We start from the raw sequence: 12,330 nt of genomic DNA, 5'->3' as shown, positions 1-12,330 counted from the left end.
AAAAAGTTTAACCCTTCAAGTGCTTCACAAGAACTGAAGCAACGTGGAATGAAAAAATGAACATTTAACTTTTCCCTTCACCCATGACAGCACACCTGAGAGAGGGATCTGCCCTGCCTGGACAGGAACCTACTGAGATATAATGGGCGGCACCTCTCCCCCGCTTCAGTTGGGTTCCTGTCCTGGAAAGGAATCCCACTGTCAGCGGTGCCTATCATGGCAAAAGCTCCCAGGCCCGTCCCGGCGCGGGAAGAACAGGGCTCACCTGTAGCGCTGGCTGTCGGGTCCTGGAAGCACAGTCCCCGGTGATCCCTGGGGCGCCGGGTTCGTGTGAGCGTCCCTGGAGGCTCCACCGTGCCTCCCTCTCCTCGCGCATGCCCGAGGTCTCGCTCCCCCAGAGCACCTAGCGAGGGAGAGCCGCGGCGCAGGGGATTATGGGCGTGCCGGCTGACGTCAGGCAACGGTGTCGTGACGCCGGTCAACCTTTCTGAAGCCGACGGTCGCAGGGGGGGGGAGACGCCCACCAGGACGGAGGCAGTATATTTAAAGAGGAAAAGCGGCATGGCGGGCGGACCAACATGCAGTCAGAGCAGGAGCGATAGCCGTCTCCACCGACTCAGCCTCCCTTGCAGCCCTCCGGCCGCAAGCATGAAAGCCGTTCAAGCAGCAGTCGCCAAGTCGGGACTCCAAGAAAGCGGGGAGTAAGAACAACAATAGGGATTGTGCCATATGTAAAAGCCCCCTAGCAAGAGACTGGCAGAAGGACCTCTGCGCCGGTTGCATTCAGCGAACCATGGCAGAAGAAGCGCCTAGTTTTGCAACCAACCTTATATTGGCCATTAGGTCAGAGATGGAAGGTTCAATTAAAGCCTTGTTGAAAAAAGGGAAAAAGTAGAAAGAATCCCCCTAGTTCCACATCAGGCTCCTCCTCGGCCTTGTCTCAGACCGAACACCCATCCTCATACAGTGACATGGGTGGCAAACCATGTTTTCCAGTAGAAGACACGGATGCTCTCCTCAAGGCCATCAGGGCAACGATGGGCCTACAGGAAGAAAAAGCGGCTAAGTCCCTGGAGGATGTCATGTTTGGGGGCTACAAGAGAGGAAAAAACGGACCTTTCCAGTCAATGAAAAGGTCCAAGCGCTCATTGAGAGAGAATGGAGGAAACCCGAGAGAACGGGCTCTTCCCTCCTCCTCTGAGAGACGGTACCCCTTTGAGCATAAGGACGCAGAAATATAGGACAGTCCCAAAGTTCGACGCAGCGGTGTCCAGGTCTTCCAAAAAATCGGCTCCGCCCTTGGAAGACTTGGGTTCTTAGGGACCCGCTAGACAAAAAAGCGGATTCCTACCTAAGGCATGCATAGGAAGCAGCAGGAGGATTGAAGCCTGCAATAGCAGGCACCTGCACAGCGCGTTCCCTAATGGTTTGGCTGCAGCAATTAGAAGAGAGACTAGCGTCAAAAGTACCCAAGGGAAAAAATACTGGCAGATATGTATCTTCTGCACGGGGCAGCAGCTTTTTTGGCAGACACCTCGGCGGACTCTGAGGTTGACAGCTAGGGCGGCAGGGTTATCAAATGCCACCAGACGCGCGTTGTGGCTTAAAGGCTGTCCAGGTGACCTACAGTCTAAAGCTAAACTGTGCTCTCTCCCATGCGGTGGTCGATTTTTATTCGGGGAAAAACCTAGATGATATCTTGGAGAAAGCAAGCGACAAAAAAAAAGGCTTTCCGGCAGATCAGAGAAGGCCACCCTTTCGGAGAGGAAGATTCGACAGGGGTAGTCCTCCGGCGGATAGAAGAAGATAAAAGAAAAAAGGAGTCCGGATTTATGTTTGGTGGAGGCACATCCACTTAAAAAAAAAAAAATCCCCACAATGACACCAGTATTCCGGTAGGGGGGAGATTAGCGCTCTTTTCTCAGGCCTGGGGAAAGATCTCTTCCAATACCTGGATCCTATGCATCATAAGAGAAGGCCTGGAAATCCCCTTTATTCGCCAGCCAAAAGCAGCGTTTGTCATTACCCCTATCAGGAAGGCGATCGAAGAGCAGTTGGCCTTAGAATCAGAAATCCTGAGCCTGGTAGACAAGCAGGTCCTTTCCGAAGTCCCGAATATACAGGAGGGAACGGGGTTCTATTCCCCCCTTTTTTTGATAAAAAAAAAAAAAAAAACCAGAACAATCATTCAGGACATTCATAAACCTCAAAGGCCTCAATCGGTGGATAAAAAAATCAGACCTTCAAGATGGAATCGGTAGCTACAGCCATGAAACTGCTACATCAAGATTGTTTTATGGCCCTAGTCGATTTAAAGGATGCATACTATCACATCCCCATCCACCCAGGTTATCAAAAATATTTGAGAGTGGCTCTCTATTCCGGGCGTGCTTAAGCATTTTCAATTCAGGGCTCTTCCATTTGGCATATCCATAGCCCTGAGGGTTTTTACCAAAGTCGTAGCGGAGGTGACAGCCTTCCTCCGAATTCATGACACAGTCATAATACCCTATTTGGACAACTTCCTAATAGTGGGCAGCTCAGAAGACCACTGTACGGTACAGTTGAGACGGGTGACCGACACCCTACAGGAACTAGGGTGGATGATAACTTTCAAAAAATTGAGACTACAGCCCCTAACAAAACAGACCTTTCTAGTATTTATCCTGGATTCAGAGCAGCAAGCCTGTCTGCTACCCGATACAAAGATAGAAAAGGTGGAGAAGGTGACCTTGGCTGCCCGAGACCAACCTCACATGACCTTGAGGAACGCGATGTCTCTACTAGGTACCCTGACGTCGTGTATTCCGGCAGTCAGGTGGGCTCAATTTCACACCCGACAGCTTCAGGGGGAGGGTCTGTTAGCACAAAGATCGCTGAGAGGGCGTTTAGAAGGAAGATTTGAGCTTTCCTTAGTGGTCAGACTCTCTCAACTGGTGGCTAAACAAGAAAAACTTGGCTTCAGGAATGCCATGGGACAGACAGACAACTGATATAATACTAACAGACGCGAGTTCCTCGGGGTGGGGGGCACACCTAAGGGGTCATGTGGCCCAGGGTTCCTGGAGGCCTCAAGAGATGGGCACATCTTCCAACCTGAGAGAACTGTGGGCAGTGAGCAAAGCCCTAAGACACTTTATTCCCCTACTCAGGGGCCGCAATGGCCGGATCATGTCGGACAGCAAAGTAACAGTGGCGTACATCAACCACCAGGGGGTACAAGATCACACTCCCTAATGAAGGCAGCCAGCGACATTTTTTACAGAGTGGAACAGCACCTACACTCCCTAACAGCATTGCACATAAAGGGGGCAGAAAATATAGAGGCCGATTTTCTGAGCTGCAATACTCTGAGGCAAGGGGAATGGGCTCTAAATTGGTCCGTTTTTCAAAAAATAATACAGCTTTGGGGGGAACCAGTGATAGACCTCTTTGCCAACAAAAACAATAGGCAAGTAGAGAGGTTTTGCTCACTAAACCCAAGGGAAAAACCATGGGCAGCGGACTCATTACAGATTCTGTGGGACTTCAGACTAGCCTATGCTTTCCCCCCCAGTGGCCCTGATCCCAACAGTAGTCAGAAAGATCAGGAACGATCAAGCCAGGTGATCCTAATTGCCCCATTCTGGCCAAAAAGGCCCTGGTTCGCTCTGCTACGAATGACGTCCCTCTCAGATCCATGGGTTCTGCCAGAAATCCCGGACCTACTAGCTCAAGATCCAATATTCCACGCTCAGGTCAAAGGATTCCATCTGATGGCGTGGAATTTGAAAGGTCGCTTCTAATGGATAGAGGGTTCTCTCCCAGGTTGGTGGCCACCCTGCTAAAAAGTAGGAAGCCGGTGACGACTAATATCTACGGCAGAACATGGAATAAATTCCTGCAATTCATAGCTAAGCCGTTAGAGCAAGAGCCCCTGATTAGTGCCATCTTGGAGTTTTTGCAATCAGGATTACAGCTGGGGTTAGCGGTAAACACTCTTAAAGTTCAAGTATCTGCACTATGTGCACTCTATAACTGCAACTTGGCAGCAAATAGATGGGTAGCCAAATTTATCAAATCCTGCCATAGGTCTAGGCCTATCCCAATACCTAGAATAGCCCCTTGGGATTTAAACCTGGTACTAGAGGCCCTTACAAAAGAACCATATGAGCCAATACAACAACTACCCATAAAATATCTTACCCTAAAAACGATCATTTTAGTGGCCCTTACATCGGTCCGTAGAGTAAGAGACTTGCGGGCTCTCTCAGTGAATCCACCCTATACACAAATTTTTCAGGACAGGGTGGTATTAAAAACAGACCCCACTTATCTACCTAAAGTAGTATCAGATTTTCATCGAAGTCAGGAGATTATCCTTCCATCCTTTTTGCGAAAATCCAAAAAACCCAGGGGAGGAAAAATTCCATAATTTAGACGTTATGAGAGCCCTGCTAAAATATATATCTGTCACAAGCCAGTGGAGGAGGTCCCAGTCCCTATTCGTAGCTTTTCAGGGTGCCAGAAAAGTCTATGGAGTTTCAAAAAGGACTATTGCCAGATGGATTAGGGAAGCCATTAGTGTAGCCTACTCAGCTAGTGGTGTTCCGATTCCTGACGGCATCAAGGCTCATTCCACCAGAGCCGTGACTACCTCCTGGACTGAAAAGGCAGAGGTATCGATTGACCAAATTTGTAAGGCCGCTACCTGGGCCTCACCTTCGACCTTCTTTAAGCGCTATAGATTAAACCTATCCTCCTCTGCTGACTTAACCTTTGACTGTTGTTTTTGAAACTGTTCAACTGTAAAGCGCTGCGGAATATGTTGGCGCTATATAAATAAAGATTATTATTATGGTAGGAGGGTGCTGCAAGCGGTGGTCCCTCCCTTTGGTGTTTCGAAGTATCCAAAAATCTCTTGGGTGTGCTGTCATGGGTGAAGGGAAAACCAACATGGTTACTTAACCAGTAGCCGGTTTTTCCGGAAACCCATGATAGCACCCGTATATTCCCCCCCCCCCTTTTCACCCTATGGGTGTGCACGATTAGTAGGGTGCATTTGTGTGATGTGGTGTTGGATAAACATGTAGCTAACTGGGAAGTCCTCTCATGCTCTGTAACCAACTGAAGCGGGGGAGAGGTGCCGCCCCTTATATCTCAGTAGGTTCCTGTCCTGGCAGGGCGGATCCCTCCCTCTCAGGTGTGCTGTCATGGGTCCGGAAAAACCGGCTACCGGTATGTAACTATGGTGTTTTTTTCCACAAAAATTTTACTTCGGACACAATTTTATTTTGTCAAGGTTATCAGGAGAAAATGAACCACAATATTTGTTGTGCAATTTCTCCTTAGTACACCGATGCCACATGTGTGGAGGAAGACCACTCTTTAGGCGCATGGCAGGGCTCGGAAGGGAAGGAGCACCATTTGAGGTTTTGAACCTAAAATTGGCTGGAATCGAGAGCGGATGCCATTTGGTCGCGTTTGGAGAGCCCCTGATGTACCTAAACAGTGGAAACCCCATAAGTGACCTCATTTTGGAAACTAACCCCCCCCCCCAAGGAACTTATTTAGATGTGTGGTGAGCACTTTGAACCCCCAAAGTGCTTCACAGAAGTTTATAACGTAGAGCCGTGAAAATAAAAAAATCATATTTTTTCCACAAAAATGATCTTTTCACTCCCATTTTTTATTTTCCAAAGGGTATCAAGAGAAATTGGACCCCAAAAGTTGTTGTGCAATTTGTCCTGAGTATGCGGATTCCCCATATGTGGGGGAAAACCAGTGTTTGGGCCACTGGAAGAGCTTGGAAGGGAAGGAGTGCGGTTTGACTTTTTCAACTCAAAATTGGTTGGAATTGAGATTGGATGCCATGTCGCATTTGGAGAGTCCCTGATGTAACTAAACAGTGGAACCCTCCCTACACAAGTGACTCCATTTTGGAAACTAGACCCCTCAAGGAATGTATTTAGATGCATAGTGAGGATCTTGAACCCCCAGGTGCTTCACAGAAGTTTATAACGTAGAGCCGTGGAAATTAAAAATCACATTTTTTCCTCAAAAATTATCTTTTAGCACAAAGTTTTTATTTTGGCAAAGATAGTAGGAGTATATGGACCCCAAAATTTGTTGAGCAATTTCTCCTGAGTTGGCTGATGCCCCTTGTCAGGAGGAAGACCACTTTTTTAGCACATGGCAGGACCCGGAAGGGAAAGAGAAAGGTTTGACTTTTTGAACACAAAATTGGCTGGAATCGAGAGCTGATGCCATCAGGGCTGTGGAGTCGGTAAGCCAAACCTGCGACTCCGACTCCTCAATTTCCCTTACACCGACTCCGACTCCCACACATATTGCTTATATTTAAGTGAAAAATTTATTGTAGTACAATGTGAACCTCAGACATTTAATCATTTTTATGATCCAATAATCAAGATATTTAGATAGAACAGAATATATATTGGTGTACTACCCGGTTTTCTTTCTTTTTGGTACAGATACGATATGGATAGACAGATATGGATAAATGGATAGATAGAGCAGATTTCTAATCTGCTTTTGCTATTGAAAACATTATCTATGAGCTCAAAAACCTTTCAGGTGATGCGGTTTTTTAAAAAGATGATCAGCTTTTGCTGCTGAAAATCGTATCCTCAAAAAACACAGGAAAAACGCTGTGTGTGAATGTAGCCTTAGATCAGGAATAGAACAGCCATTTATAGGACATTTCATAACTTTCCCAAACTCCTATGAAAAAATATTCAGCACATCCTGCATTGAATTACTGTACCCAATTTATTATATATTTTAGGAGTCGGAGTCGGTCCATTTTATACCGACTCCGACTCCGACTCCACCAAAATGAGCACCGACTCCACGACTCCGACTCCACAGCCCTGGATGCCATGTAACTTTTGGAGGGCCCCTGATGTGCCTAAACAGTGGAAACCCCCAACAAGTGATGCCACTTTGGAAACTAGACCCCCTCAAGAAACTTATCTAGATGTGTGGTGAGCATTTTGAACCACCAGGTGCTTTACAGAAGTTTATAACACAGCTGACACCCGGCACTATGTGGCAGGAGCGGTCACGGACCACTCACGGCACATTAACCCCTGGCACACTGCAATAAACATGATTGCAGTGTACTGGGGGCATAGGGAAGAATTGCGCAGGGAAGGGGCTCCCTGCATGCTTTCCTGAAACCCTCGGAACAACGCGAAGTGCTCGCGTTGTTCCAAGGGCCTCCTCCCTGAAGACCCCCGGAACCAAGATGGCAGCCGGGGGCCTTCCGGGTCCTGCAGGGAGGCGGCTTTCTCAGTGCCTGCTGCGAGCAGGCGCTGAGAAGCTGCATGCAGTGCCTGTCAGATCGCTGATCTGACACAGTGCACTGCAAAGTGTCAGATCAGCGATCTGACACTATACAGTGATGTCCCCCACTGGCACAATATAATGTTAAAAAAAAAATCATGTGCAAAAATAAGTTTTAAAATCCTAAATAAATAAAAAAACAATATTCCCTAATTCTTTTTATTGTAAATAAAAAAACAATAAAAATACACATATTTAGTATCGCCGCGTCCGTAACGACCCGCCCTATAAAACTGTCCCACTAGTTAACCCCTTTACTGAACCCTTAAAAAAAGGCAAAAAAACAATGCTTTATCATACCACCGAACAAAAAGTGCAATAACACGCGATCAAAAATACGGATATAAATAAACATGGTACTGCTAAAACCGTCATCTTGTCCCGCAAAAAACGAGCCGCCATACAGCGTCATCAACAAAAAAAATAAGTTATAGCTCGCAGAATAAAGCGATGCAAAAATAATTTTCCATGTAAACATAAAGATATAAATGAGGTATCGCTGTTATCGTACTAGCCCGAAGAATAAAACTGCTTTATCAATTTTACCACATGCGGACCGATGTTAGCGATAACCCCCCCTCCCCCCAAAGAAATTCATGAATTGCTGGTTTTGGTCATTATGCATCTCAAAGATCGGAATAAAAAGCAATAAAAAAATGTCATGTGCCCGTAAATGGTACCAATAAAAACGTCAACTCGTCCCGCAAAAAAATAAGACCTCACATGACTCTGTGGGTCAAAATATGGAAAAATTATAGCTCTCAAAATGTGGTGATGCAAAAACTAATAAGGCGACTTTTAGAGTGTGACAGCTGCCAAACATAAAAATCCGCTATACATAGTAAATCAAGCTCCCCTTTATCACCACCTTAGTTAGGGAAAAATAATAAAACAAAAAAATGTATTAATTTCCTTTTTCCCGTTAGGGTTTGGGCTAGGCCCAGGGTTTGGGCTAGGCCCAGGGTTAAGGCTATGAAAAGTGAGCACGAATGGAACTCATGGAGCTCAACATCCAACACTGCGGAGACATCATCACATGTTTCTCAACGCAGTGATTCTAGAGCAATGCCCCCATCCCTTATGGGAAATATGTAAAAACATGCAAAACACAAGCCGCGGAGACACCATAACGTTTCTCAACGCAAGCAATGACTAGCCAGGTCTTTCCCCGGGAAGGAACAACCACGGGAAGGGCAGTCTCCAATGAAGGAAACCACCTATGCCAAAACATGGTATCCATCCACAGACAGCTGTTTCGGGGTATTGCCCCTCATCAGTGTGGAGGAGGAAACTGGCCAGTAGGAGCAATGCCTAGTAGAAGACTGTGAAAAATGAGGATGAATGAACTCATGGAGATCAACATCCAACACTGCGAAGACACCATCACGTTTCTCAACGCAGTGATTCTAGAGCAATGCTCCCATCCCTTATGGGAAATATGTAAAAACATGCAAAACACAAGCCGCGGAGACACCATCACGTTTCTCAACGCAAGCAATGACTAGCCAGGTCTTTCCCCGGGAAGGAACAACCACGGGAAGGGCAGTCTCCAATGAAAGAAAGCACCTATGCCAAAACATGGTATCCATCCACAGACAGCTGTTTCGGGGTATTGCCCCTCATCAGTGTGGAGTAGGAAACTGGCCAGTAGGAGCAATGGTTAAGGCCTAGGGTTAAGGTTAGGTTTAAGGTTAGGGTTAAGGCTAGGGTTGGGATTAGGGTTAGAGGTGTGTTGAGGTTAGAATTGGGGGGATTTCCACTGTTCAGGCACATCAGGGGCTTTCCAAACGCGACATGGCGTCTGATCTAAATTCCAGCCAATTCTGCTTTGAAAAGGTCAAACGGTGCTCCTTCCCTTCCAAGCTCTGCCATGCGCCCAAACAGTGGTTTAGCCACACATATGGGGTATCAGCTTACTCAGGACAAATTGCACACCAACTTTTGGGGTCCAATTTCTCCTGCTACCCTTGGGAAAATAAAAAATTGGGGGCAAAAAGATCATTTTTGTGTTTAAAAAAAATCATATATATATATTTTTTATTTTATGACTCTACGTTATAAACTTGTGAAACGCTTGGGGCAAAGTGCTCATCACACATCTAGATAAGTTCCTTGGGGGGGTCTAGTTTCCAAAATGGTGTCATTTGTGGGGGGTTCCACTGTTTAGGCACATCAGGGGCTCTCCAAACGCGACAACATGACGTCCAGTCAATTTTGCGTTGAAAAAGTCAAACGACGCTCATTCTCTTCCGAGCTCTGCTATGTGCCCAAACAGTGGTTTACTCCCATATATGGGGTATCAGCGTACTCAGGGCAAATTGCACAATAACATCTGGGGTCCTGTTTCCCTTGGGAAAGTAAAAATTGGGGGTGAAAAGATCGTTTTTGTGGAAAAATGAGTTTTTTAATTGTACGGCTGTACGTTATAAACTTCTGTGAGGCCCTTGGGGTTCAAAGTTCTCACCAAACATCTAGATAAGTTCCTTGGGGTGTCTAGTTTCCAAAATGGGGTCACTTGTGGGGGGTTTCCACTGTTTAGACACATCAGGGACTCCAAACGCGACATGGCATCCGATCTCAATTCCAGTCAATTCTGCATTGAAAAAGTCAAACGATGCTTCTGAGCTCTGCCATGGTGGTTTACTCCCACATATGGGGTATCAGCGTACTCAGGGCAAATTGCACAATTACTTTTGTGGTCCAATTTCTCCTGTTACCCTTCGTAAAATAAAAAAAATTGGACCTGAAGTACCATATACACTTGTGTATAAGCCGACCCCCCCCCCCCCTAATTTTGCCACGAAAAACTGGGAAAACTTATTGACTCGCGTATAAGCCTAGGGTTGAAAATGCAACAGCAAAAAGTAAATTTCAAAAATAGAAATAGATACCAATAAAAGTAAAATTAATTGAGACATCAGTAGGTTAAATGTTTTTGAATATCCATATTGAATCAGGAGCCCCATGTAATGCTCCATACAGTTCATGATGGGCCCCATAAAATGCTCCATACAATATACACCTCATGTAATGTTGCACAAAGGTTAATAATGGCCCCATAAGATGCTCCATAGAATAATATGCCCCCATATGCTGCCCCATAAACGTTATGGCCCCATAAGATGCTCCATAGATTATGCCCCCATAAAATTCTCCAAAAAAAGGGCTGAAAATCTCGTCTTATACACAAAGTATATACGGTATTTTTTTGTGAAAAAAGTTAAATGTTTTTTTTTTAAACATTCAAAAAATTTCTGTGAAGCACCTGAAGGGTTAATAAATTTCTTGAATGTGGTTTTGAGCACCTTGAGGGGTGCAGTTTTTAGATTGGCGTCACTTTTGGGTATTTTCTATCATATAGACCCCTCAATGTGACTTCAAATATGATGTGGTCCCTAAAAAAAATAAATGGTGGTGTAAAAGTGAGTAATCGCTGTTCAATTTTTAACCCTTATAACTTCCTAACAAGAAAAAAAATTTGGTTCCAAAATGGTGCTGATGTAAAGTAAACATGTGGGAAATATTACTTAAGTATTTTGTGTGCCATATATCCGTGATTTAAGGACATCAAAATTCAATGTTGGAAAATTGTGAATTTTTCGCCAAATTTCTGTTTTTTTCCCCACAAATAAATGCAAGTTATGAATGAAATTTTACCACTAATATGAAGTACAATATGTCACGAGAAAACAGTGTCAAAATCACCGGGATCCATGGAAGTGTTCGAGTTATTACCTCATAAAGGGACAGTGGTCAAAATTGTAATAATTGGCATGGTCATTAACGTGCAAACCACCCTTGGGGGTAAAGGGGTTAAAAGAGAACTCGAATTTAAATGTTTAGTTCTCCTAAAACCTCCACTGAAAGTTCAGATGTGGAAGTGCACATCATATTATGAAGTCAAACAATTTTTTTATTTTATGTGTTTTAGAGGAATGAAAGACCAGCTTTTACCCCCACTGGACAGTTTGCACCTCAGGCCCTGGGGCGGAGAGATATGTCTAACCCAAGCGCCGTTGTCAACCCAAGACAAACTGCCTACGAAATGAGAATGCAAGGTTCGGTAAGTGGGAGCCCAATCATTCAGATTTTTAGAACAGTGAGTGTAATAGTACTTAGAATCCCTTTGGCTATAAAGTTTATTTTAAGTTTTTTTTTGTATTTAATAACATTTGTTGTTCATTCGAATGTATTGAGATATTTGTATTATTCACAGGTCTGTTTTATCTGCGTGACACTATAATTAGATAAGCCTTAAAAGTTCTGTCCTAAACTAACCTTTATTTTAATCCTTAATGTCTTTTATTTAATGTCATAAGCTAGTCTCTATTCTAATATACTTTAATTAAAAGTCCCTATCATTCTCACTATTCTGTTTTGGTTTTTTTGTTTTTTTTTCCCTACTGTTCCTGTTTGCTGACTGTTTTAGAATCCCGATGCATGCTGGGATACATTGACGTTGTCACTGACCCCAGGGAGGCCGTGCCTGCAGCTGCTATACTTACAGTGGATGTGTCTCTTGTGTTAGATCATTCGGCTACATGTATGCTGTCAGAGCTCCGTTTCCTTATAGCACTGCTTATACATACAGCAGTCTCCCATAGTAGCCGCACATAGATTGGATGCAGCTCGCGTGTTAGATCAATTTTGCGGCGTTCCGTCTTCTATAATAGCAGCGGAGTTACACTGCCTTAGATCAATTTTACATCATATACCAGTCCTGTATACGGTAGATCGGACACAAGTCCTTCATTTTCATAAAATGGGTGATATATACTTTATATTGGCCGGCAACATATAGTCTTGTTAAGACATCTTGACCCTGTAATAGGATGTTAATAGGTTATTACTTATAGTTTAATCCGATACAGGCAGACATTGGATAACTCCTGTGTGGCTCTAAAATTCTGTGACCCAATATACAATTACTAGGGATGTTAATTCCCTGACCAATAATTTATAATGGACAAAGGTCAGGAATCT

At 44.6% G+C, this 12,330-nt stretch overlaps 1 protein-coding gene across 1 annotated transcript in view; it reads left to right on the top strand.

Moving 5' to 3' along the window:
- The window catches only part of XRN2 (5'-3' exoribonuclease 2), a 140,420-nt gene that overhangs the window by 71,982 nt on the left and 56,108 nt on the right, over nucleotides 1-12,330 (top strand). The window contains exon 15 of the mRNA XM_073557405.1: nucleotides 11,279-11,410. Coding sequence (XP_073413506.1) covers nucleotides 11,279-11,410 — 132 coding nt within the window. The remainder of the gene's footprint in view (nucleotides 1-11,278; nucleotides 11,411-12,330) is intronic.

The sequence above is a fragment of the Dendrobates tinctorius genome, unplaced genomic scaffold (genome assembly GCF_039654945.1).
Source record: "Dendrobates tinctorius isolate UK_male_01 unplaced genomic scaffold, ASM3965494v1 ptg000250l, whole genome shotgun sequence".
NCBI classification, from domain to species: domain Eukaryota; kingdom Metazoa; phylum Chordata; class Amphibia; order Anura; family Dendrobatidae; genus Dendrobates; species Dendrobates tinctorius.
The sequence above is the reverse complement of the archived record's forward strand: the minus strand, read 5'-3'. Positions and strand labels throughout refer to the sequence as shown.